Source organism: Mandrillus leucophaeus, unplaced genomic scaffold (assembly GCF_000951045.1).
Source record: "Mandrillus leucophaeus isolate KB7577 unplaced genomic scaffold, Mleu.le_1.0 Scaffold277, whole genome shotgun sequence".
NCBI classification, from domain to species: domain Eukaryota; kingdom Metazoa; phylum Chordata; class Mammalia; order Primates; family Cercopithecidae; genus Mandrillus; species Mandrillus leucophaeus.
This window is the reverse complement of record NW_012102887.1, coordinates 1,833,144-1,857,957: the sequence shown is the minus strand read 5'-3', so window position 1 is coordinate 1,857,957 and position 24,814 is coordinate 1,833,144. Positions and strand designations below refer to the sequence as shown.

The 24,814-nt window shown below is 39.8% G+C and overlaps 1 protein-coding gene across 1 annotated transcript in view; it reads left to right on the top strand.

The window, feature by feature from the left end:
- Positions 1 to 24,814, top strand: part of COL4A3 (collagen, type IV, alpha 3 (Goodpasture antigen)) — a 161,494-nt gene that overhangs the window by 82,005 nt on the left and 54,675 nt on the right. The window contains exons 10-26 of the mRNA XM_011984974.1: positions 1,995 to 2,057; positions 2,191 to 2,226; positions 4,164 to 4,205; positions 4,429 to 4,506; positions 4,965 to 5,027; positions 5,501 to 5,560; positions 6,870 to 6,914; positions 7,191 to 7,244; positions 8,450 to 8,491; positions 10,686 to 10,770; positions 11,973 to 12,008; positions 14,682 to 14,846; positions 17,364 to 17,456; positions 17,916 to 18,011; positions 20,834 to 20,904; positions 21,696 to 21,878; positions 23,897 to 24,065. Of these exons, the coding sequence (XP_011840364.1) occupies positions 1,995 to 2,057; positions 2,191 to 2,226; positions 4,164 to 4,205; positions 4,429 to 4,506; positions 4,965 to 5,027; positions 5,501 to 5,560; positions 6,870 to 6,914; positions 7,191 to 7,244; positions 8,450 to 8,491; positions 10,686 to 10,770; positions 11,973 to 12,008; positions 14,682 to 14,846; positions 17,364 to 17,456; positions 17,916 to 18,011; positions 20,834 to 20,904; positions 21,696 to 21,878; positions 23,897 to 24,065 (1,381 nt within the window). The remainder of the gene's footprint in view (positions 1 to 1,994; positions 2,058 to 2,190; positions 2,227 to 4,163; positions 4,206 to 4,428; positions 4,507 to 4,964; positions 5,028 to 5,500; positions 5,561 to 6,869; positions 6,915 to 7,190; positions 7,245 to 8,449; positions 8,492 to 10,685; positions 10,771 to 11,972; positions 12,009 to 14,681; positions 14,847 to 17,363; positions 17,457 to 17,915; positions 18,012 to 20,833; positions 20,905 to 21,695; positions 21,879 to 23,896; positions 24,066 to 24,814) is intronic.

The following is a 24,814-nucleotide window of genomic DNA, read 5'->3' as shown; positions in this document are numbered from 1 at the left end:
ATCTTGGGTCACTGCAACCTCCGCCTCCCAGATTCAAGCAATTCTCCTGCCTCAGCCTCCTGAGTAGCTGGGATTACAGGCGCAGGCCACCATGGCCAGCTAATTTTTGTATTTTTAGGAGAGATGGGGTTTCACCATGTTGGCCAGGCTGGTCTGGATCTCCTGACCTCAGGTGATCCACCAACTTCAGCCTCCCAAAGTGCTGGGATTACAGGCGTGAGTCAACACACCCAGCCAATTAACTGGGATTCTTTCAACTTAGTTCAGAATTATATGTAGAAATTCCTGGGTAGAGATGGGATATTTGCCTAAGTGAGTTTGAGTTGAGGCTGTTGAACTCCTGTGTGGTAAGCCATCCCAACTGAGGATGTGAAGTTAGATTAGGAGCTGCAAAAAATGCAGAATGATGCAATTAGGAGCCATTATAGGCTTCTGAGAAGAGATGCAAGATATGGTGGCTCTCGCTTTTTTTGTTTAGAAAACATTTAAGAGTCCAGATGCTGAAGGCAAGGGATCCAGGAAGAAGAGATAATAGTAATCTGAGATATTGATACATTCTTTAAATGTGTATTGATTATCATCTATGTATTAGTCATTGTGATGATGCTGAAGATATAATGATGGTACATTCGATTATACAACAAATATTTTTTACCTGCCAATTATGTGCAAGGGGCTATTTCTAGGCTCTAGGAATACAGCAGGGCACAAATCAGCCCAAATGTAGATTTAAGGCTGGGCACAGTGGCTCACACCTGTAATCCCAGCACTTTGGGAGGCCAAGGCAGGAGGATCACTTGAGGTCAGGAGTTTGAGACCAGCCTGGCCAACATGGTCAAACTCCATGTCTACTAAAGATACACAAATTAGCCAGGTGTGGTGACATACACCTGTAGTCCCAGCTACTTGGGAGGCTGAGGCAGGAGAATCACTTGAACCTGGGAACCAGAGGCTGCAGTGAGCAGAGATCACACCACTGCACTCCAGCCCAAGGACAGAATGAGACTCTGTCTCAAAAAAAAAATAGATAGATAGATAGATAGATAGATAGATAGATAGATAGATAGATAGATAGATAGATAGAAGATAGATAGATAGAAGATAGATAGATAGATAGATAGAAGATAGATGATAGATAGATAGATAGAAGATAGATAGAAGATAGAAGATAGATAGATAGATAGATAGATAGAAGATAGAAGATAGATAGATAGAAGATAGATAGATAGATAGATAGATATTTAAAAATTTTATGAACCAGGCATGGTGGCATGTGCCTGTAGTCCCAGCTACTTGGGAAAGCTGAGACGGGAAGGTCTCTTGACCTAGGAGTTATAGACCAGCCTGGGCAACATAGTGAGACCCAGTCTCTTAAAATGTATATATATTGCCTTTATGGAGCTTACATTCTCATGGGGGAAACAAAAAAAAGTGTAAATGAGTAACTCTATGGTGTGTGAGTAATAAATGCTAAAAATAAAAATAATGCAGGAAAGCAGGATAGGAAGTGTCTGGGTTGGAAGGTGGGTTACAACTTTGGATAAGCAGGAAGGCTTGATGGAAAGGACGACAATTACATAAAGACAAGAAAAGGAAAAGGGAGTGAGTCATACAGATACCTGGGAAAAGGGGATTCTAGGCAGAGGGAGAGCAGGTGGCAGGCCCTAACGTAGGAGTATGCTTGGCCAAAACGAGAGAGAGAAAGGAAAAGGGAGGAGAAAAGAGGAGGGAAGAAAGAGAAAAGCAAAATTTTGAAACATCTGAAGTAAAGTAACTACTCTGGTCATTTTAGAAACGGTATTGTGCAGATGGTCCTGCCAGCCTGTTACACATGGCAACACACTTTTTGATATTTGTTGTCATTAACTGCAGCCACTGAAAAGGGAGGTGTTATGCGCTCCTGATTTTATTATGTTAATGCATTTAATTAATGGACATTGTTATTAAGTGAGAAGTAAAGTTAAACTTACTCTTATTCTTCTCTCAATTTCAAGGGTTTGCCAGGCCCTCCAGGTTTTCCTGGGCCTGTTGGCCCACCTGGTCCTCCGGGATTCTTTGTGAGTATCAAGTCATCCTTGCTGCAGACTCCGTCAACTAATAGATTCATTATTTATTATTAACAAGTTATTAAAAGAATTTTTCTGGTTGGATGCATTTCCTGCCGTGATTTTCATTTGTGGATTTTTCTAGGGCTTTCCAGGAGCCATGGGACCTAGAGGACCTAAGGTAGACTACCGTTCATATGATGTAACAGCTAGCACACCCTACTCAATCTCAAAGTCAAACCTGGCCTGCTTCTTCATGTGGGTCACTGTTAGGTACCGCTCCGGAACTCACAAGGATTCCTAGCAGGGAAGAGCATGGCTAGCTGCTCTCACCTCTCTTCTCCTTGCATTTCAGTAACTTGATCCCTGATACAAAGAGTCTTAATTCAATTTATAAGAAGCTACTTACCAGGAAAAATGCAAGGATTCTTAATCCACAGGTTTTCCATTTCTGATCATCTCACACAGCACATTATCCTCTGAGTTTTTGTAGTGTGCTGCTTCACAAAGCCAACTGGGTCTTATGCTAGTAAGTAAAGGATGACTATTTGTGTGCTCATTACACAGGGTCTTGCATGCGTTTCTGTTAAGACAAGGCCAGGCGCATTGGCTCACACCTGTAATCCCAGCACTTTGGGAGGCAGAGGCGGGTGGATCACTTGAGGTCAGGAGTTCGAGGCCAGGCTGGCCAATGTGATGAAATCCTGTCTCTACTAAAAATACAAAAATTAGCCAGGAATGGTGGCATATGCCTGTAATCCCAGCTACTCAGGGGGCTGAGGCAGGAAAATAGCTTGAACCCGGGAGTCGGAGTTTGCAGTGAGCCAAGATAGCACCACTGCACTCCAGCTTGGGTGACAGAAAGAGGCTCCATCTAAAACAAACAAACAAAAACAAACAACAAAAACAAACAAAAAACAGAAGTGCAATTGTTAGTTTAATTATAAAAATATTGAGTGAGGCTGAGCCCCAACAGGAAATTAGTTCTAAGCACAGTATCTCCTACTATCAGGTAGCCTTTTATTTTATTATTATTTTTCTTTTTTTTGAGATGGAGTCTCACTCTGTTGCCCAGGCTGGAGTGCAGTGGTGTGATCTTGGCTCACTGCAACCTCCATCTCCCGGGTTCAAGCAATTCTCCTGCCTCAGCCTCCCGACTAAGTGGAATTACAGGCGTGCAGCACCACTACTGGCTAATTTTTTTTGTATTTTTAGTAGAGACGGGGGTCTTACCATGGTGGCCAGGCTGGTCTCGAACTCCCGACCTCAGGTGATCCACCTGCCTCAGCCCCACAAAGTGCTGGAATTACAGGCGTGAACCACTATGCCTGGCTTGGGTAGCCTTTTATATGAGGTATTTTCTAAGACACTTTCATATTTATTTTCTTATTGATACACACAAATACACACACACACACACACGCACACACACATGCACGCACACACCCTGAGAGATGGATAGGTTCTGGTTAAGTGAATTGTCCAATAGACAGTACATGGCAGAGCTGAGGTTTAAAGTGTTTTGATTCCCCTCAGCTTTGGTCTAACAAGGGGAAGATCTGCATACTCAGGGGTGAAAAAGCAAGCAGGTGTTAGTTGAAATGACGGATCAGCCATCATTAGTGAAGAAACTATTCGCATTAGACTCATGTCACTAAATTACCAGTGAAGTCGGGTAGCTGGAATTCTATTCTTAGATTCTCTATTAAGTATTGAATTTCAGAATCCTGAAATGCAGCTACCCATTCTTATTTTTAAAACAAGAAAACAAGGGCATCAGGAAGTTAAGCAGCCGGCCAGTGGGATCAAAACTAGCTACTGCAGAGCCAGAAAAATATGCTCTGAGCTGAGTTCCTTTCCCTCCCCCACACCACTGCGTGTCAGCATTTGCCATGTTAGCTTTCGGCTTAATCCCTTAAGCTTTCTGCACCTCAAGAGCTCCTCCTCTAAAAGAAACATATCAATGCTCTTCTCTAAGAAATAGCTAAAATAATTTGTCATTCTAAAATGAAAGTTAAAATAGAAATGCTCAGTTACAAATATTGGAACTTTGATGGGTTTAGACTATTTATTCATATTTATTTTTAGAAAATAATTTGGTTTTGTGTTTTCTTACAGGGTCACATGGGTGAAAGAGTGATAGGACAAAAAGGAGAGCGGGTAATTTAAATACTGTGTCTTATTAGCAGGCAAGATATTTTATGTCCCAGAGCATATCAGCCTATACCGTTTACTTACTGGCCAAGCGGAAATTGATGGGCCTTCATTTGTTCTATCTTCTCATATAAGCACTAAAGGGGAAAAGTAGACCTTTCAAATGTAGTAACATTGAAATGGTGATGCTGTTGTTTATTTTCTCACTCCTAAGTGTTTTTGTCTTTAGGGTGTGAAAGGGTTAACAGGACCCCCGGGACCACCAGGAACAGTTATTGTGACCCTAACTGGCCCAGATAACAGAACGGTAATTCTTCAGTTTTATGATTAGGGTTGTGCCTTCCCATGTCTAGGACGAAGTCCTTGTGACTCTGTACCTCTTTTACAAGCTCTTATTATCTAAGCCCAGTTCAGCCCAGCTTCCTCAGTCAGCCAGAACCTCCAGGACTTATTCCTTCCTGTCCTTTACTCATAAATCTTGGAAATATTACACGGGGAAGATCTGGGGCTCCAGCTTGGACAACAGAGTGAGACTTTAAAAAAAAAAAAAGATACTTAAAAAAATTTTGCAGGTAGTCTCAGTGAGTTCACAGGTATAAAATTTGAAATGTGAGAAATGGAAGGTGTATTGGGTTGTATTAACATAAGGCACATTCATAGTTTGTAAACCCAATTTATTGAACAGATAGAGGATATGTCTCACTGTTGAATCAGTGAAATCTCATTTCATCCATTTGTAACAATGTTGAACTGTTTCTTTGGCAGGACCTCAAGGGGGAAAAGGGAGACAAGGGAGCCATCGGCCAGCCTGGACCTCCTGGACCCTCAGTAGGTTATTTAAAGTTATATTGTCCCCACAACACACAAAGTAGAGCCCTAGTATTTAGTTTGATGTGTGTTTTGTCTTAAGTTGTTTTTTTTTTAAGAAAGTAAAGGAATAAAAGAATGGCTACTCCACAGCAGCTATTGCTTTTAAGTCTTAACATTGGCTAAAATACAGTAACATTTGACCGCAGAGATCATGAATACACTAGAGTTATTTTACAGCCACTCCTTGCTGAAATCCTTGCACTGTTGTACATGCATCCAATGCCGCCCATCTTATGACTTATCTTCAGCATCAGCTTTTTTAGCATCTGTTTTTTAATTACTATTCATCAATAAGATTTCTCTCTTAGATGACTCAGCACTTAAACATGTTTTTAAATGGCAGAATAACCAAAAGGGACAAATTAATAAAAATAAATGTAAGTAAAAAAATCAGTAATTCATAAAACTTGACATAGCTCTGCTTAATACAGGGACTGCCTGGAGAATCATATAGATCTGAAAAGGGTGCTCCTGGAGACCCCGGCCCGCAGGTAAATTTGGAGATTCGGTGTCATGTGCAGTTTTGATTAGTCAGGACTTGGGACTCTTTAGGTTACAGGAACAAGATGCCCAACTCAAATTAGCTCCAGTTAAAAATTTTTGTTCTTTAAGATTTGGGAGGCAGGATTTACTTGCTCAAGTATCTAAGACGTTCAAGGCTAAAACAGGGTTCAAGGACTTCAGAGCCTGAAAAAATAAGGGCAGGACTCCCTTTCCATCTCACTTCTGCTTCTCTCTGCATATCAGCCTCATTCTTTCCTCTGGCAGATGATCTTCCATGTCAGGGGAGATGGAAAGAAAGAGCTACCCTGCAGCAAACAACTTCAGGCTGATGGCATTAGAGGAGAAAGCCAGCATCTCTCTCCCTGTGTCCATTTATAAAATCCCAGGGAATTCATCTCATTGGCCCAGCTTGGTCATATCTGGTCTCACTCTGGAAAAAAGGCTGTGATCAAGAGAAAAGGGTACTATGATTGGCCAGGCCAGTGGGGCAGTGGGCTACTCAGATTGACAGTGCCATCAGAACCACCCAGAGTGAGGGAAGAGCAGCCCCCCACAAAGGATATAGGACAATCTGTGACCAGAAGTGGGTGGCTGGAAAAACGGAAGCAGCAGGACCCCACTACCCTACCCAGATCCATTTTGGAAAGATTTAAATCCATATATTGTGTTAAATTTCTAAAAGTTATACTTTTGGAAAAGTAAAATCTATAAAAATTATACATAAGCAAAAAACATATTTTTTTGCCTAAGGAAAAAAAAATATTCAATGAACGTGATTTTTAAATTTTATCAGGAAGGGCAAATACCATAAAAGTCAATCCAAGCTGCTGGTTGAGATACCACACTATATCTTTTATACATGTATTTAAATATAGGCACACCTGGAGTCCAAGGAATTACCAATATTTCAAATAAACGAATAAACGGACTGTGAACACCTTCCCCTTTCTAGGCTTCCTTATTTACTTCGCTGCCCAGTGTGTTTCTTATTTTCCTTCCAAGCTTAGGATGAACAGCATCAGCTCTAATTTAAGTTTGGCTGTTAACGTCCTTCCTTCCTTCTCTGACTTTCTCTAGTTCCCCATTTCTCTAGTTTCCCATGCTTTCCCTGGAAAGAGAGGGCCATTGTGTATTCTGTGGTTAATAGTTTTTCCTTCTAACACCTGGGTGAGGATCTCTACTCAGACTTTTCATGCCTGAAGTCAAGAGGAGATGATCATATCACTTAAGATTTCCGTATTTGTAAAGTTAGCCATATTTATCAAACTTCATGTTTTTTATTTGTTTTTGCTGTAGGGAAAACCCGGTGAAGACGGCATTCCTGGCTTCCCCGGAAGTGAGGTATAGACTTGATTTGGCCCATGGAGGTAGTAAAAATGTCAGTCCTACTAGCTGAAGAAGGATTTTTAAAAGTCACTAAATAGTTATAAACAAACAAAAAGCTTACAGGTTTTAAAAATTGCACTTGGGAATCATAGTTTTACACCTCCACTGTGAAGAGAGATCATCTGAGCACATTCCTTTGTTTCAGAGGAGTTCAAATTGCACCTGTTCCCCCCAGAAGCAGTTGGCTCCTGTGTCTTCTGACCCATTCATTCCTTTTGTTCTTTTCTTTAGGGAGTCAAGGGCAACAGGGGTTTCCCTGGGTTAGCAGGTGAAGATGGCATTAAGGTAACCCTCTCCCTAATATCCTATTTTTAATAGGTTGGGTTTTGCCTATGCTTTTACTTTTACCTACATCCTGGACCTAAGTACAAGGGATTACAATAACAGGCTTCATTCAAATACGCTACTAGGTCTGTTAAGAAGAAGAGAGAGATGTGGCAACTTTACTTAAACATTTGAAGGGTGTTCTTGAGGAAAAGATATTAAACTTGTGCTATGTACTTGAAGCTGTCTGACTTAGGACCAGTGAGATTCCAGCTTCCCATGAGGAAGAGGTAGAAAAAGACCTACAATTGTAGGAAGGTTGTGGTTATTTGAGATCAAGCATAGGCTAGAGTTCATGAGTCTCAATCTGAGTCATGATACATTGAAAGCTTGTGGTCAATTAGTTGTGAACTGTATTCTGTACTTCTGACAATATGTTACAAACATTTTCAAGTCATGTGTAATCATGTGTTACTTAAAGATAGGGATATGTCCTGAGAAATGCATTATTAGGTGATTTTGTCATTGTGCAAACATCATAGAGTGTACTCACACAAACCTAGATGGCAGAGATTGTTACTGTAGGCTACAAACCTGCATATCATGTTACTGTACTGAATAACGTAGGCAATTGTAACACAGTGGTGGATATTTGTGTATCTAAACATAGAAATTGAGTAGTAAAAATATGGTATTATAATCTTATGAGACCACTATCATATACACAGTCCATCATTGACCCAAACATTGTTATGTGGCACATGGCTATATATGTAGGTATATGTGCAGATTCAAGATTTACCCTTTAACCGTATCACTTCCAGTAGAATTCTGAAATGCCTTCTTGAAGGAAAGGGGGTTGGTTACAGCTAAGACATTTGGAAATGCATACAACCCACAGTCTGATATTCCTGTGCCTCTAACCAGGGTGAGAACACAGGAATGAGAAATGTACATGAACGAGCACTGAAGATGGTGTTGTGAAAGAAACCTGGAGAACAACCAGGGCAATAGCAACTTCTGTACAATCTTGTAGATAGGATTCCTTACCCAGATACAGGCTCTCCAGGAAAATAGTTTAAAGTCAGTGTCCCTTTAACTTTCATTTGGTTTGTACATGACATATAAACATCAATATATTGTTCATTTTAACTGTACATCTTGCTTTTTATATGTAAATACTTTGGGTGACCATATTCACAATTTGTAATTGTCTTTCACTGTAGGGACAGAAAGGGGACACCGGCCCTCCAGGATTTCGTGGTCCAGTAAGTGTGATTAAAGACAATATCAATGCTATCTTTGATCAAGTTCTTTAAAGTAGCAAGGAAATTTTGAATCAGTGTCTCTCATTAACTGTGTGAGAGAGATTGTAACATTTACCTCGTTATCAAACCAGGGCAGAAAATAGCTGGTCACTATTTGTCCCTTTGACCATGGGTAAATATTTCTATTTGGTCCCTGGAAGGTACTAGTGATGCCCATGCTGGGCTATGGAAGAGACGAAAAGCTTTGTCTGAGCAGCCCAGGCCCAAGGTGATCCTGCATCTACAGGGTAGAGGAGGACAGTGAGGCAACAAGGGATGAAGAAGTCAACTTCTCCTCCCCTGCACCTGGGCCCGGGTCCTGAGCTTTTAGGCAGCAGATGCTAAACTACGGGTTTAATACATGGTCAGTGAAAAGCAATCATTCCAGCTCAAGCTCTGCGTAGCAGGCAGTGTTCCCCTTCCCGGCAGACATGTATTTGATGTCAGCTCCTAACTGCAGAACAGCCACATTCTATATTCCGTGACTCTGTAGCTGAAGAAGAGAAGAAAGGGGATCCAGACTCTGAGTGCTGGTGTCCATTCATCTCTTACCTCAAAACACAGTGGTTCTCACATTCAGTGTGCCAAGCAAGGCTGCCATGGATGATCATGCAGGTTAAACAAAATGGCACATTGTGGCAAAAGAGTCATGAGGGGAAAGAGTGTCCTGTTAAAAATGCCGTTCTCAGACCCCCATGCTCAGTAATGTAACTCAGGAATTGGAGTGGGGCCTGGAAATCTGCATCTTTACCCTGAAAGCAAATGATTTGGATGCATAGAGCCCCTGTCTTAGTCTGTTCTGTGCTGCTACAATAGAATACCTGAGACTGAGTAATTTATAAATAACAGAAGTTTATTTTCACAGTTCTAGAGGCTGGGAAGTCCAAAATCAAGATGCTGGCCCTTGGTCTGGTGAGGGCTTTCTTGGCTGCATCCTCACACGGCAGAAAGCAGAAGGGCAAGCTGGCCTGAGACTGCTCGAAGCCTCTTTTAAGAGGGCCTTAATCCCATTAATGACGGAGAAACCCTCATGGCCTAATTACCTCCTAAAGGCCCTACCTCACACTTCTATCACACTGATAACACCTGAATTTTGGAGGGGGCACACTCAAACTATAACAGTCCCAAAATACTTTGGTGGAGTTCCCAGGAAGATGAAATGAGTTATTTTGTGAAATCACTTAGCACTGTGCCCAGCACTTGGTAGGTGCACGCATATCATTACAGATTTCATGGTGGACATTATTGTTATATTGTTAATACAATACTTTTGTGATTTTATACATATTGCTTAACTACAAGGCTCTTGTTACTTCATCTTAAATAAGTCAACAAAGTAATTGATCCATCTAGCATATGAAAAAGCAAAGAGGTTTTTTTAAAACCATTGATATTTCCACCTTGCTTCCTTCAAGATAAATGTACTGAATGTTAAAAGAAATCTATGTTTTCATTACATTTCAGAGGAATTCTTAGCACTCCTCACTGTGTATTTTCTTAGATTCAATTCCATATAACTCTGTTTGCAGCTTCTACTAACCTCAAAAGAAGTTCAACTTAGGAAGGAAATGGTTAAGAACACTGGCAATAGGTCCACTGAGCATGTCAGAAACAATATTCTTCGATTCTTGCAGGCCAAGGGTTCCCTGGAATTTAAAGAAACAATAAATACAGTATTTTTTGATGTGTGGGTTCCATACACTTCCAAAATGAAAATAAGTTCAGTCCACCAGGACCAGCATTTTTGAAAAGTAAAATAGAATAGAATAAAAAGTATCGGGGTTGATCGTATGTTGTAAGAATAAGTCATTATTTTGTGAAACTTTCATTTTTCTATACATATGCACACATACATAGGTATGTATGAATGTGTACATACAAACGTGGGTGTGTAACCTGAGTCACATCATAAAATGTGTTTCTAATTGAAAGCCCATAAAATATCTGATACTGTGACACCACAAAGGTCTACTTATTTAAATTTTTCCACCTACATTTACGTGACTATCATATACCTGCTAACATGTAAACCTATGAATTCAGGAAAAGAAGGCAGCCATCTTTGGGCCAAAATGAAGAAACTGAAGTAATTATGCTTGGTGAGCTGTCCATAAATAGCTATCCTTTCTCTGTATTCATTTCTTTCTCCTCTAAGACAGAATATTATGACACATACCAGGAAAAGGGAGATGAAGGCATTCCAGGCCCACCAGGGCCCAAAGGAGTTCGTGGCCCACAAGGTAAGAATAAATTTCTTCCCAGAGCATTTGCTGAACATATTTCTGGTTTTCTTTCAAGGTAATAAATAGCATGTGCTTATAGAGTTGACATGGGTGAGGAAAGGGAAGGGAGATCTCTTCACTTTCATAGGGCTGTTATTTTTGGATGTCTCCTACTCTTCATATTTTTATTTCATAGGTGGTATACCGGGAAGGTAATTAAATTATCTTTATGTAGCAAAGCATAACGTTCAAATCTGTCATGGAAATACTTGGAGGAGGCAGGAGGAGGGAGTACAAGGCACTGGTAATCTCAATGGGATTATGAAGGGATAAATGGAGACCCCGAACAAACCCATAGAGATTTGCAAGGGGGAACTGAAACTCTGGTTTCCTGACTCTTGGAACAATGATCTCTACTTGGTGCCATGAATTATTGTCTCATGTACTTATACTGTATCTCTTTGGAGAAATCCAAAAGTTCTGGGCCAATCCCTCTCATCTCTGGCTACATATTGGAATCCCTGGGAACTTCTGTAATGGCCTCGTCAAGGTCCCACCCTGTCATTCTGATTTCATTGTCTAGAGGAGGGCTCTGGACACTGGTAGATTGTAAAAACTCCCTGGACTAGTCCAGCATGCAGCCAGGATTGGCAGCCACTGATCTAGACAAATGATTGATACGAAGAAGATTTCAAAGGAAAATTTTACTTAAAAGAATAAAATTTCCCAGTGTCTTTAAATAAAAGGACAGATGAATACAGACATTGATATAGATTGTCTTAAAAATCTGGTTCACTTACTATAAATCACTTACATGTATATATAAAAGAATTATAACCCCCAGGATATTACAGGTGGAAGCAATCTAAGATGGAACACCAAGACAAACTGCAGATCCTGGATGTTCCAGCACTGTTTGATTTTCTGGCGTCTGCACTTCCAGCAAAGTGCTGAACACAAAACAGGCTCTTAGTAAATCTCTGTTGAATTATGTGAAAATGATAAGGCGGCATGATTTACTTTTGAGTGTTAGACTTCTAAGATTCGTTTTCTCTTGTCTAAATAGGAGAAAATGTCTAATGTTTGTCTAGGTGAGAGTAGGAACAAACACGAAAACTCTGTATTATTAACTAGCGTTATATTGTCACCCAAGATTTCAAAAGTGGATGGGATAGCATTTACATCTTTCTAAGCAATTAATTAATGTTATATATTCCCAGGTCCCAGTGGTCCCCCCGGAGTTCCTGGAAGTCCTGGTATGTCCATGTTTCTCAGGGTACAAGTAGAAATGCTATTACAAAGGAAAATACACTGTCCTCTATTAATTTTGCATTATTTACATAAGACAAATGTTTCACTAACTGATCTAAAAGTGTTTCCAGGCTGGGTGCAATGGCTCATGCCTGTAATCCCAGTACTTTGGGAGGCTAAGGCGGGTGGATCACCTGAGGTCAGGAGTTCGAGACCAGCCTGGCCAACATGGCGAAACCCTGTCTCTACTAAAAATAAAAAAAATTAAAAAATTAAAAAAAATCAGCTGGGCATGGGTAGTGCACACCTGTAATTCCAGCTAGTCAGGAGGCTGAGGCAGGAGAAGCGCTTGAACCAGGGAAGCAGAGGTTGCAGTGAGCTGAGATGGTGCCACTGCACTCCAGCCTGGGCAACAGAGTGAGACTCCATCTCAAAATAAAATAAAATAAAATAGTGTTTCCAGCTTCTTAAATTGTCATGTTTGCAATTTATAGTGGAAGAAGGAGTGGAGCTGATACAAACTGATATAGAAATGCTCTTTTTCACTTCTCAGCAGTTTTAACTAAGTGTAAGCACCTTATTGTCAGGAATTTTTACAGTGACTTTGGGGTATGAGCAGGGGCCTTGAAACTCAGAGGAGGTACAGAAATAGAAAACAATGTTATGGTAATGAGGTTGGTTGAAAATGGTAGTTTTCATAACATAGCACGAGTTGCATAAGGATGCCTACATTACACTTTTTCTGTAAAGTTCTAAACTTTCGTCTGTGACTGATTAGAGTGTTTACCTTTTGAGAGAGGAAAAAGAGTTGGATCAGGGATGGTCCACAGGGACTCATCAAGTATAACTGTAGCGTGTTCTTTTTAATGAAAACAAAACTAAGAAAAAAGAGCAAAATGTGATGAACTATTAGACACCTGCCACTGATCATATTTTTCTTTGTATAATGTTGTATATTATACTACGTCATAATTTTGAAAATTACTCAAAATTAAGCAGACTGCAGAACTATAAGTGTACTATAATTCCACTATTAAAAAAATAGATACAGAAATGGATAAATATTATATGTACCTGAATATGCATGGAAAGATATATCTCAAACTGTTAATAGTAGATATCTCTTACAGTTAGAACGGGGCAAAAAGATATTTTAGAGCTCTGACATTAAAGAAGACCTCCTTCGCCCTCCCAGGCCACTAAGTTAAAAAAAAAAAAAAAAAAAAAAAGGCTCCTTTAAGAAGCCAATGAGTGGAAAATTACAAAGCTCTAATTCCAGAAGAATTTTGGGATTGTTTTTTCTGTTTCTGTGAAAAATGGCATTGGTATCTTGATAGGAATTGCATTGAATCTGTAGGTTGCTTTGGGTAGTATGGTCATTTTAACTATATTAGTTCTTCTGATCCATGAGCATGGGATACCTTTCCATTTGTTTGTGTCCTCTTCAATTTCTTTCACCGGTGTTTTGTAGTTTTCCTTGCAGGGATTTTTCACCTTGTTGGTTAAATGTATTCCTAGGTATTTTATTTTGTGTGTGTGGCTACTGCAAATGGGATTGCCTTCTTGACTTCTTTTTTGCCTATTTCATTATTGGTGCTTAAAAATGATGCTACTGATTTTGATATGCTGATTTCATGTCCTGCAATTTTACTGAATTTGTTTATCGGTTCTAAGAGTTTTTTTGATGGAGTTGGGGGTGAAGAGAGATTGGTTAATGGGTACAAGCATACAGTTAGATAGAAGGAATAAATTCTAATGTTTGATAGCAGAGTAGAGTGACTATAGTTAACAACAATGTATATTTCAAATTAACTGGAAGAGAGGACATGAAATGTATTCAACACAGAAATGATAAATACTTGGGTCATAGATACTCAAAAATACCCTGACATGATCATTACACTACACATTCAATACATGTAACAAAATCTTACATGTACCCCATAAATTAGTACAAATATATATGCCAAAGTAAAATATGATTAAAAAAAATACAAAACTATGAAACATGTCAATCAGAAGATTCTGTCTTTATGTTCACATAACAGGACATAATCAGATATTACCTCAGCTGGTTTCTCAGCCCTTTGCTGGTGGCATCTCTCTTCTTAATAGTTAAAATGTTTGTGGGACAGAGATTTGAGACTGTCCGCTCCTCACATTCTCACCATTTTAAGATTAGGGTGGGGTTTGTGCCACCAGGCACAGCTCCTTTCCCAGGAGGTGACCATCCCTCATCATACCCTTTTATGTCTAAGACACTGGCAGGAATAAAGTCCACTTCACAACTTTCTCTCTTTCTCATTTTGGACACTGGCGGCATCCTCTAGTCTCTAATAAAAAAAAAAAAATTTACAAAGTAGCATATATGGAAATATTTCTCACTTCCTTTTAAATAAAAAGATACAGTGCATCCCAAACTCTGTTTCAGTTTCTTGTAATAAATTAGACAAATTTTCTCGTGGGAATGGAATGTTCTGCACTTCGCTGTAGTGTGGTTATTTAACAAGGCCACAGATGAAAAAAGCAAGGATATTCACTTTTTTATTCAAATGTGTTATGTACCTCTCCATTGTGCAATTTTTATAAATAAAATTTTATTACTCTTACAATTAAAAAATAAATTTGTATTAATCAGGAAAAAATGTAAAATACAAGAAATGATTATTTTCTCCAAGGATCATCAAGGCCTGGCCTCAGAGGAGCCCCTGGATGGCCAGGCTTGAAAGGAAGTAAAGGGGAACGAGGCCGCCCAGGAAAGGATGCCATGGGGACTCCTGGGTCCCCAGGTTGTCCCGGTTCACCAGGCCCTCCAGGATCGCCGGGACCTCCAGGACCACCAGGTAAAGATGTGGAAGGGGATCCCTTTTGTGTACAGCACCAAATGACAGTTGTGTGCAAACCAGGGGTGACAAACCCTCCTCACAGCTTAGCCACCAGTCTGTGTGGTTTTTATGAGTTATCTTTCCGATGGTCTTCATTTCACTAACTCTCTGTGAAAGAAATTGATGCAATGACTACTTAACAAATGCAGCAAAGTCTTAGCCAGAGTTTCCCAGAGAGCAGAGCAGGAGGCAGGGACAAAGAGAGTGACGCGGGGAAGGACGGGTGGCTATCAAGTTGGCCTTGACCAAATGCAACTACCTGTTCAGCCCCAGAGACTATCTTCTAAGAAGCCTGTGCCAGGGGAGAAAGAGGCAAGAACGTATCCATTTGCTCCTAGTTCCCATGGGTCAAAGATTTCCCCCCAAGAGAGGGGCAGCCCCCCACCTCCCATCCTCCCACTTCCAGGCTGTGTCTGCGTGGTTCCCAGGAAGTCCCATGCCTTGGCATCAGCAGGGAAGCCCCAGGACAGTAGGCCACAGGTGTGCCGCACAGGTGTAAGGCAACATGCTATGAGGTAAAGGGGTCCGAGATGACAGAGCTGTGGCCCAATGCACTTGAAGTGGTGCTCACAGGTCCTGACACAGGCATCCTCTCCTTTGCATTCTTCTACAGAGCCCCCTAGCATTCTGTGTTGGCTCACAGGTACAAGAGGTCCTCACGAACATATAGATCACACTTTATATTTTAACAAAGCTTTTCTGGGGCCAGGTGTGGTGGTGTGCCTATAATCTCAGCTTCTTCCAAGTCTCTTTTAAGATGGAAATTTAGTATCCTCTTTTTTTCTATGTCAAGGCTGACATACAGAGTTCACAGGGCTAATGAAACTAAAGCTGGGATCTGGGCCCAGGTGCTCGTGGCTCCCTCCCGGAGGTGTCATGCTCCCTCAGTGCCTGCTACACTCTGTCCAGGGGTCTTTGCTTCCTACCTTCCCTTCTCTAAGCAATACCCATCTGTCCTTCAGACTGCAGCTTCAAGTTCAAGTCCAGCAGAAAGCTTTCAATGAGTCCACATCCTGTAACTGCCAAGGTTATCCCAACTGTAGTTTTCACATTGCCTTATCTTTGTCTTTGTTTTTCTTACAAGAGTCGAAGTATTTTGAGGTCAAAGACTATATCTTTTTAACTGTTTAAGCCCAGTATGTAGCATGGGGAACACTGCAGGTACTCAAATATTTTTTGAATTAAGCATTAATTGAGTATGAAAATGTATAAGTATACAAAAATGTATGAATGTAGTATTCATATAAGTCTACACTAAGTATTAAACTTTTATCAGATTGTACCATTTAAAGATGACCTTCCAGGTATTTTAAAGATGCAGAAAACTGATCACAAAATGGTCATTCTTCTGTGTTCCAACGAAATTAAATGTTTCTAGTGGTACCTTGTTTTTCTGAAATTTGGGACAGCTATGGTACGGTTTTTAAATATTTACTTTAATCACCATTGCCTTCAACCTGTAATTGAAATGACAAAGCCAACAATTAGATTACTGAACACAATTAACCAGTTTAAGAGAATTAGCTGTCCATTGTAACATTACAGTAGCAGATAATGTGGAAGCTGAAAAGAGCTTTCTTAGAGACCCGCCTTAAGAATGACAACTCAATTGATGTGGACAAGCAACAAAGAGAAAACAGATGATACGCTGAGTCAGAATCCATTTTTCTTTTTCTCAACATATATTAAGCATCTACAGTATATCAGGAAAATACAATGTATCAAAAATATCCAGAATAAGATTTGATCCTTTGCCAGAATAAGATTTGATCCTTTGCCTCAAGATGCTAAAGGGATAGTCTGTGTATTAGTCCGTTCTCATGCTGCTAATAAAAACATACCCGAGACTGGGTAAATTATAAAGGAAAGAAGTTTAATTGACTCACAGTTCAGCATGGCTGGGGAGGCCTCAGGAAACTTACACTCATGGCAGAAGGGGAAGCAAACATGTCCTTCTTCACATGATGGCAACAAGAGAAGTGCTGAGCAAAATGGGGAAAAGCCCCTTATAAAACCATCAGATCTCATAAGCGCTCATTCATTATTACAAGAACAGCATGAGGGTAACCACCCCCATGATTAAATTACCTCCCACCAGGTCTGTTTCAAGACACATGGGGATTATAGAAGTACTACAATTCAAGATGAGATTTGGGTGGGGATACAGCCAAACCATAGCAACTTGGAATAACTGGAAACAACTAAGTAAGATAAAATAGGTTGATTCTGTGACCAAAAAAAATTATATAATGAGCTTTCGAAGATTAACTACCTTAAAAATGCCACATCTATGTAATATGAAGGGAAGAGCTGGTCACCATGTCTTCTCAGTTGCAGATAAACTTTTAAGACTAGGCTTCCAATACAAGCATGAGAGAGATGCACTTCAAATAATACGTATATTACAACACTCGCTAAGTTGAAAAAAAAAACACACACAAATAAAAAATTGCCTTTGGTGCTGTATTTTTACAGGTGACATCGTTTTTCGCAAGGGTCCACCTGGAGATCGCGGACTGCCAGGCTATCTAGGGTCTCCAGGAATCACAGGCGTTGACGGGCCCAAAGGTTGGTTCAATCAATAATGTTGTATTAGGATAAGCCTTTTTCATCATCATTATTATCATTGATTTTCCCCCTGAGATAACAATGACCCCAAATAGCTACCAGTCAGTGATGATTTTGTTTATCTGTAAATCAATAATTTATTTGGCACCTATGCAGTAAATTGTTGGATATCCCTAAAATGTGAGTTTTCGCCTGCATGCAAGGGAAGAATCACTGAAATAGATGTTTTATGTTAGAGTCTTGGAATTTCCCCTTTCAGAAGAACTGTAGAGCTCAGAACATTAAAGTAAGCAGATCTATAATAGATGAATTTTAAAATTAATATGTATAATGTCCTAGATAATTTTCACTACATAAAAATGTTTAAATGTAATAAATGATAGTGTGGTTGGAAAATATTTGTTCTTTCTGAGGACTCGGTGTAGCTTTATAAGTAATGCTAGTGTACTCTCGTTGCAGGAGAACCAGGCCTGCTGTGTACACAGTGCCCTTATATCCCAGGGCCCCCTGGTCTCCCAGGGTTGCCAGGGTTACATGGTGTAAAAGGAATCCCAGGTACAAACAATTTGCATGCAAGTGTTTTTGCAAGCACAAAAGGGTCAATACACTGGAAGAAAATAAAGGCATTTGATTGGTGGATGTCATGACGTGGTTTATATGAACTTGGAGGGAGAGTTTCAAAAACATATATTTTATTAACATAAAGTCAGCCAAAATCCAAGAAAAGCTGGTATTTTTCCCTGTTCCATTTTAGTTGCTGACCCCTAGCAAAGTATTGTGTTAGGCAGGAATTGTCAACACAGAGTCCTACAAGAGAACAGCAGTTAACTGAAGGCAGTGAAACAGCTGCATGAAACACACACCCTCTTTCTCTTCCATAAAGAAATTTGCTCTCTCCCTTTTTCCTCAAAAGACACAACCCTACTCAGTCCATTTTTTCATGTTCCTACTTTTAAGAGTCATAGGAATGTGCAGTATTTCACTTTCTTCTTAAGGATGCAAATGCTATTTTAAGAAATTGCAACATCCTCAGTGCTGGGGACAAGAGAGTTGCAGAACTACAGTAAACAAACTGAGGGCACATTTGAACAGGCCAGCAGGCACTCGGTTCCAGCCCATTGTTACTGTGCAACATGTTAGGCCCTGCATTAATAAATCTTCCAAGTTTTCATCAGAACAAAGGAATTGGAATTTTGATTTAAATCTCATGGTGTTTTTTAAAAAAAATATTAGCCACTAAGTCAAATTTTGAAAGGGGGAGAAAAAAACCCAAAACATTTTATAGCCAGTGTCCTGAGGCTTAAATAAAGGATGATTCACAAGTCTTCTCTTGACAATTCTGTACCAGGCCAGGACTCTCTGTCCCACATGGTTACTCACAGTTGTCACCACCTCTGCTTTTGACCTCCCTGTCTTCAGTCACAGAACTGCCTATGGGCAAAACTTTGAAGTACAAAACATCTGTTTATTGACTGGGTTCCTCTGCCCCTTGTGCCACTCCCCTGTCTACACAGGGCCTCTCTCTCCCTTGCTACCACCCACAGTCCTGACTCTGCCACCAGCACCTTGGTCTTCAGACAGTGTCATCAAATTATGTATCATTAAGCAGTAAGAGTTGAAGTTACAGAGCCCTTGGCCTGTGTGTTGGGCACTGTTTTAAGTGTCTTACGTGCCTCCATTCCTTTATTTCTCACATCAACCCTAGAGGTTGGTGCTGTAATTAACCCCATTTGACAGATAAGGAAGCTGAGGCATCAGGTGGCACAGCTGATAATGATAATGTGGTAGAGACTGAACTTAAATCCAGAGGCATGCTCTTGCCCTCCACGCCTGCATCCCCTGACCACAGTGCTGTAGCCTGTCTCCTAGGGGGCTGCTTTTGGGGAGTTAATCCAAAGGTCTGCCTGGCAACCTGGATAGGGAATATTATATGTTATCTCCATCCAGTAGCCATTTGCATTGGCATAGGGTCTTCTGGGAGACTGGGTCTCAATCCAAAGAAGAAAGACTAATGGCGGCAGCCATGGACACTGTGGCCAGCCACCAGATGACATGCACTTGGGCAGGGATCCTTTGTCCCCTCAGATCCCACTCACTTCTCCTTTATGAAGGCCTCTGCTACTTTCAATGGCTGCTCCTGCCCTGGCTCACAGGCTTGTGAGGGAAGGAGGAGTGGGGAGGTAGGGGCTGTTCCTCATGTCACTCCTGTTCAGTATCCAAATATCCAAGGGAAGTGTTCTATTAAAACAAATACCAAAAGGAAGAAAATGAACGAGGGAAATAAGGAGGAAAAACAATAAAAGATAAAAAATCATTATTTTCCTAGACTATCCTTGAGTCTCCTCTTTGGCTCAAGGTGAGCAGGTGAGCAGCTCACTGATGCTGTCCACTCGTTGCATTGTTGTATTTTTCATAGTTTCTCTACATTTGGCCTATCCAGGTGCAGCTCAAAGAAGATATGTAAGCAGTAAAATGGTTTGGATCCCTATAAAAATATACATCCCAGCTCAATATCTTGCAAAAAATAGAATCTGAATAAATATGTGCTGATTAACTGACCAAAGACCCACCCAGAAGGTCATTTAAAGGGATCATCTTTACAGAGATATTTAAATATCTATGGGAAATATAAAATTGTACAATAAAATGCAATTTGTCAAGAGACATTCAAAACCTTAGAAAAGTTTGTGACCATTTGCCTCTGCCGTTATACTTTTAAAAATTTTTTATAAAGGAAATAATTGGATAAATCTGGAAAGCTAAATACCCAGAGATATTTTTCAAAGCATTGTTTACAACAGTTAAAAGTTGAAAAATGTCTACCTAACGTCTAAATGTCTAAAAACAGAATTTAGCTAAATAAATGATGGCTCACCAACACAACAGGCAGCATGCCATTTAAAACGAAGCTATAAATTCATACTTATTGACATATGTATACTATAATTCCAAAATAGTGTGTATATGAGTCCTATGCACTTATGGATATAAAAATTTATCATTAATATACATTAAACTTTAGCAAATATTATCTTCTGGTAGTAGATTTATAGGTGGTTTTTAGTCTCTTCTTTCTGCATAATTTTCTTATAATGAGCATATATTACTTTTAAAAGTAATATATACTCAGAAAAAATAAAGATATAATCTTAAAATTGTGAAGATAAAATTTTAAGGAGCTAAGATCTGAGTTACTTTTTCCATGATCTCTTGTTCCGTTATTTACTCCCATTCTCTTATTGCATTTATGTTTTATGATAGAAGCTGTCTTTCTTTCCCCATAAGAAAACACTCTATTTTCTTCATACATTGTATTACCCTGTCCACTCAGAGTTGGCGTTCAATGAGGAGTTAGTTAATAATTCGTTGATTTGCAGGAAGACAAGGTGCAGCTGGCTTGAAAGGAAGCCCAGGGTCCCCCGGAAATACAGGTCTTCCAGGAATTCCAGTAAGATTTCATGTTTTTAAATCTTTAGCTTCGATTTGAAAAAGTGCACACTCTAGAAATACGGTTGCAACACACTTATCAGTTTGGTGCCTTGCAAAGAGTAGGCACTTTATAGATACCTGTTGATTAAATGAGCAAATCTGTGACTGATTAAGTGAATGAGTCAATGAATTTATAAACAGTTTGAAATGGTATCAGCAACAGAAAACAGATTAGTGGTTGCCTAGCGCTGAGGGTGGGAACAGAGGTTCATTGCAAATGGGTTTGAGGGAATTTGGGGACGTGATGGAGATGTTTAAACACGATTGTGGTGATTGTGGCGTGATTCTACAAATTTACTAAAAATCACTGAATTGTACTCTTATAAAGGAGAAATTTTATGGTATGTAAATTATACCACAGTAAGTCTGTTAAAAATGAGAATTTTCATTGTCATAGTGAATCAAAAAGTTATAGATAAATATACTTAGATCGAATTATTCAGAGAGGCTTGTTAAAATTTACCAATATTCAAACATAACCTGAATTATGGTGATTGTTCTATGGTATTGAATTAGATTATGGTGTGTATTGTTTTGAATTACACTATCTAACTGAAATATTTTTCAGTTTTGGAAGTTAACAACAAAGCAAAACAAACAAAATGCTTGAAATAATACTTGTGGACCAAAGAAAGTGTGTTGAAAAAATTCATGTTAAAATTGAAAAGTTCTTGTCCACACTGCTTTTAAGATTGACACAAGAAGAATTCTAACAAAATACAATGCAGATTCATTTCTGTACTACCCTAGGGTTTCCCAGGTGCCAAGGGTGACCGAGGACTTAAAGGAGAAAAAGGTGAAACACTTCAGCCTGAGGGGCAAGTGGGTGCCCCAGGGGACCCGGGGCTCAGAGGCCAACCTGGGAGAAAGGGCTTGGATGGAATTCCTGGAACTCCGGGAGTGAAAGGATTACCAGGACCTAAAGGCGAACTGGTTGGTATTTAGCAACTTTACCCTCCCTATGAATGAAGTACTCTGAAGTTTAGAGATAAAAGTGATTTCTTTTCCAAAAATGGCCGCTCAGCACAGTTCATCCCTCTAACTGCAGAATGAAGCATCTTCAAATTAGCAGGAATAACCCAAGCAAATAGTTATAGTATTTTGATAAAATAAATAGGTAGCATTCAGTGATTTCAACCAAACAAAATTCTATATTGATAATAACCCCATCTCATCCACAAATTACAGTTCCATATTTGTATCAAATGAGTCCATGGAAAGGTTCAGAAAATGATATATAGTGGAAAGTTTAATAAATATTTTGGGGGCTATGTCCATACTTTTAAGTAAAAATAAATGCATTAGAAGACAGCATATTCAGAGGTATCATAATCAAATAAAGAGACTGTTTTGTCGTTTAAGATATTTAAGTTTATGTCAATTTAATCCCTTTTCATGAAAGAATTTCTCACATGTTTAATTGAGGTAATACCTATCAAGATCTTTTTTTTTTTTTCTTTTTTTTCTTTTTTTTTTTTGCAGGGCGGGCAGTGGGGAATGGAGTTTTGCTCGTGTTGCCCAGGCTGGAGTGCAATGGCGCAGTCTCAGCTCACTGCAACCTCCATCTCCCGGGTTCAAGCGGTTCTCCCACCTTAGCCTCCTAAGTAGCTGGGATCACAGGCATGTGCCACCACATCCAGCTAATTTTAAATTTTTAGTAGAGATGGGGTTTTACCATGTTGGCCAGGGTGGTCTCGAACTCCTGACCTCAGATGATCTGCCCGCCTTGGCCTCCCAAAGTGCTGGGATTACAGGTGTAAGCCAACGCACCCGGCCCTAAGATTTGTTTTAAAATGTCATAGAGTGAGAGGGTGAGCACCTGTCATCATAACGTATTTACAAGAGGTTTGCAAGGGATGCTGCCCAAACTATTCTATGAAATACCAGTTTCTCCTGGGGCTAACCTGTGTTATCCAATAAAACAGATTTTACCTCAAACAGGTTTGGAGAAACTTGGTAAACAAATTTAAAGATTCATTTACAGACCCTTTAATGTCAGAATATGAACTGTGAGTCTTCCACATGAAGATAAGCTATCTGGTCTTTCCTAAATGCTTCTGACTACAAAATCCTTTTGGTTGGCAGCATCTACAGGGCCAGCAGTTCTCAGACCCTGCCTTGGCCAAGTCCCAGGCTGTTCACTTTGTGGTAGTTATGCTTATAAAGCGACAGTGCCAGAATTCTGTTGGTCTAGTATTAAGAGAATTTGTATGATGTCCCTACTTGCATCTCACGAATTTTTCTTTATAAGTTCTGGTAAAGATATTCCATAAAGTAAATGAGAGAAAAATCAAGGTGGTGATTTGTGGAGGCTTACACCCTGTCATTAAAAAAGGAGACAGACCACTTAGCCATCTGATGATATTGAACAATGAAAAATTGAGTCAAATTTATTTCGGAGGGCCATGTTGGGAAGGAAGAGGGCTTAAATTATTTTGTCAAATTCAACTTCTTTTAAATCTACAAATCATTTTCAAGGTTACAGCATATGAAGATTTAAAAACTAGACAGTTTATGAGAGAAAATGGAAGTGGGAAATCCCCTTTGTCATGAAAATACCTGGTGAAAATACAAATAAAGGTTTGCTGTACTCATTTTATTTCAGAAATATAACGTTATCATAAAAATCACAGCTAAAGTCAGTTGAACTACTGTCAATTTGAACTTAGTTCTAGTGGCTATTATCATATGAGAGATCTGTCATTGTAAGATATCTCAAGTGGGACTCAAGACAGTTCCAAGTTCAAAAAATGTTGCTAAACTCCAAAGGACACAAAATGGCAGAAACCTGCAGTGCTCTTATTTTAGTAATAATTCTCATCAAATGCCAAATGCTTTTAATTCAAGATCTCAATGACAGCCTAACTGGTATTCATATCTGGAGGACGATTAACCTGTCGTAAGAAGATACTGGAATGAAGCATGGTTCAAACACATTCCTGTTGTCACAGGCTCTGAGTGGTGAGAAGGGGGACCAAGGTCCTCCAGGGGATCCTGGCTCCCCTGGGTCCCCAGGACCTGCAGGACCAGCTGGACCACCTGGCTACGGACCCCAAGGAGAACCTGGTCCCCAGGGCATGCAAGGAGTTCCTGGAGCCCCTGGACCACGCGGAGAAGCCGGTTGGTTAGTTTTCTTTCCAGTCCTGTTTTCCGATGGAGTGGGTTGATGGTTTCTAGAGCTAACGAAGCTTCTCAAAGACTAAGGAAAACACAGAAACTTGCTTCTAATGAATAGAATATGTCATCTCACAGATGCCAGGAAAGAATATGTAGGGTATGTTAGAGAAAACTCATCTTTTCTCCATTACTGGGCAATTCAACTGAAATTTCCTAGGATATTCCATATCTATTACTTATATAAATATATGAAATGAATAGATGCTAAGCGTCATTGCAAATTTTGTGTGTGTGTGTGTTTTTAGAGACAGGGTCTCACTCTGTTGCCAGACTGGAGTGCAGTGGCATAATTATAGTTTACTGCATCCTCAAACTTCTGAGCTTAATAGATCCTGCCGCCTGGTCTCCTGAGTAGCTGGGGCTATAGGCATGTGTCACCACGACCAGCTAATTTACATTTTATTTTTATTTTTTGTAGAGACAGGGTCTTGCTGTTTGTCCAGGCTGATCTCCATCTCCCAACCCCAAACAATCCTTGCTTCATCCTCCCAAAGTGCTAGGATTACAGGTGTGAGCCACTGTGCCCAGCCACAAATTTGTTGATTTTGATCCGTAACTCAATGGGCAGGTTACAAATAAAACTTTAAAATATCTAAGACAAATGAAGGAGATGGTCTGATAATAGTTTAAAGTCCAGGTAACTTTTGGGATATACATATACTGGCCGTAGTTCTGGATTCAGGAGTGTGGCT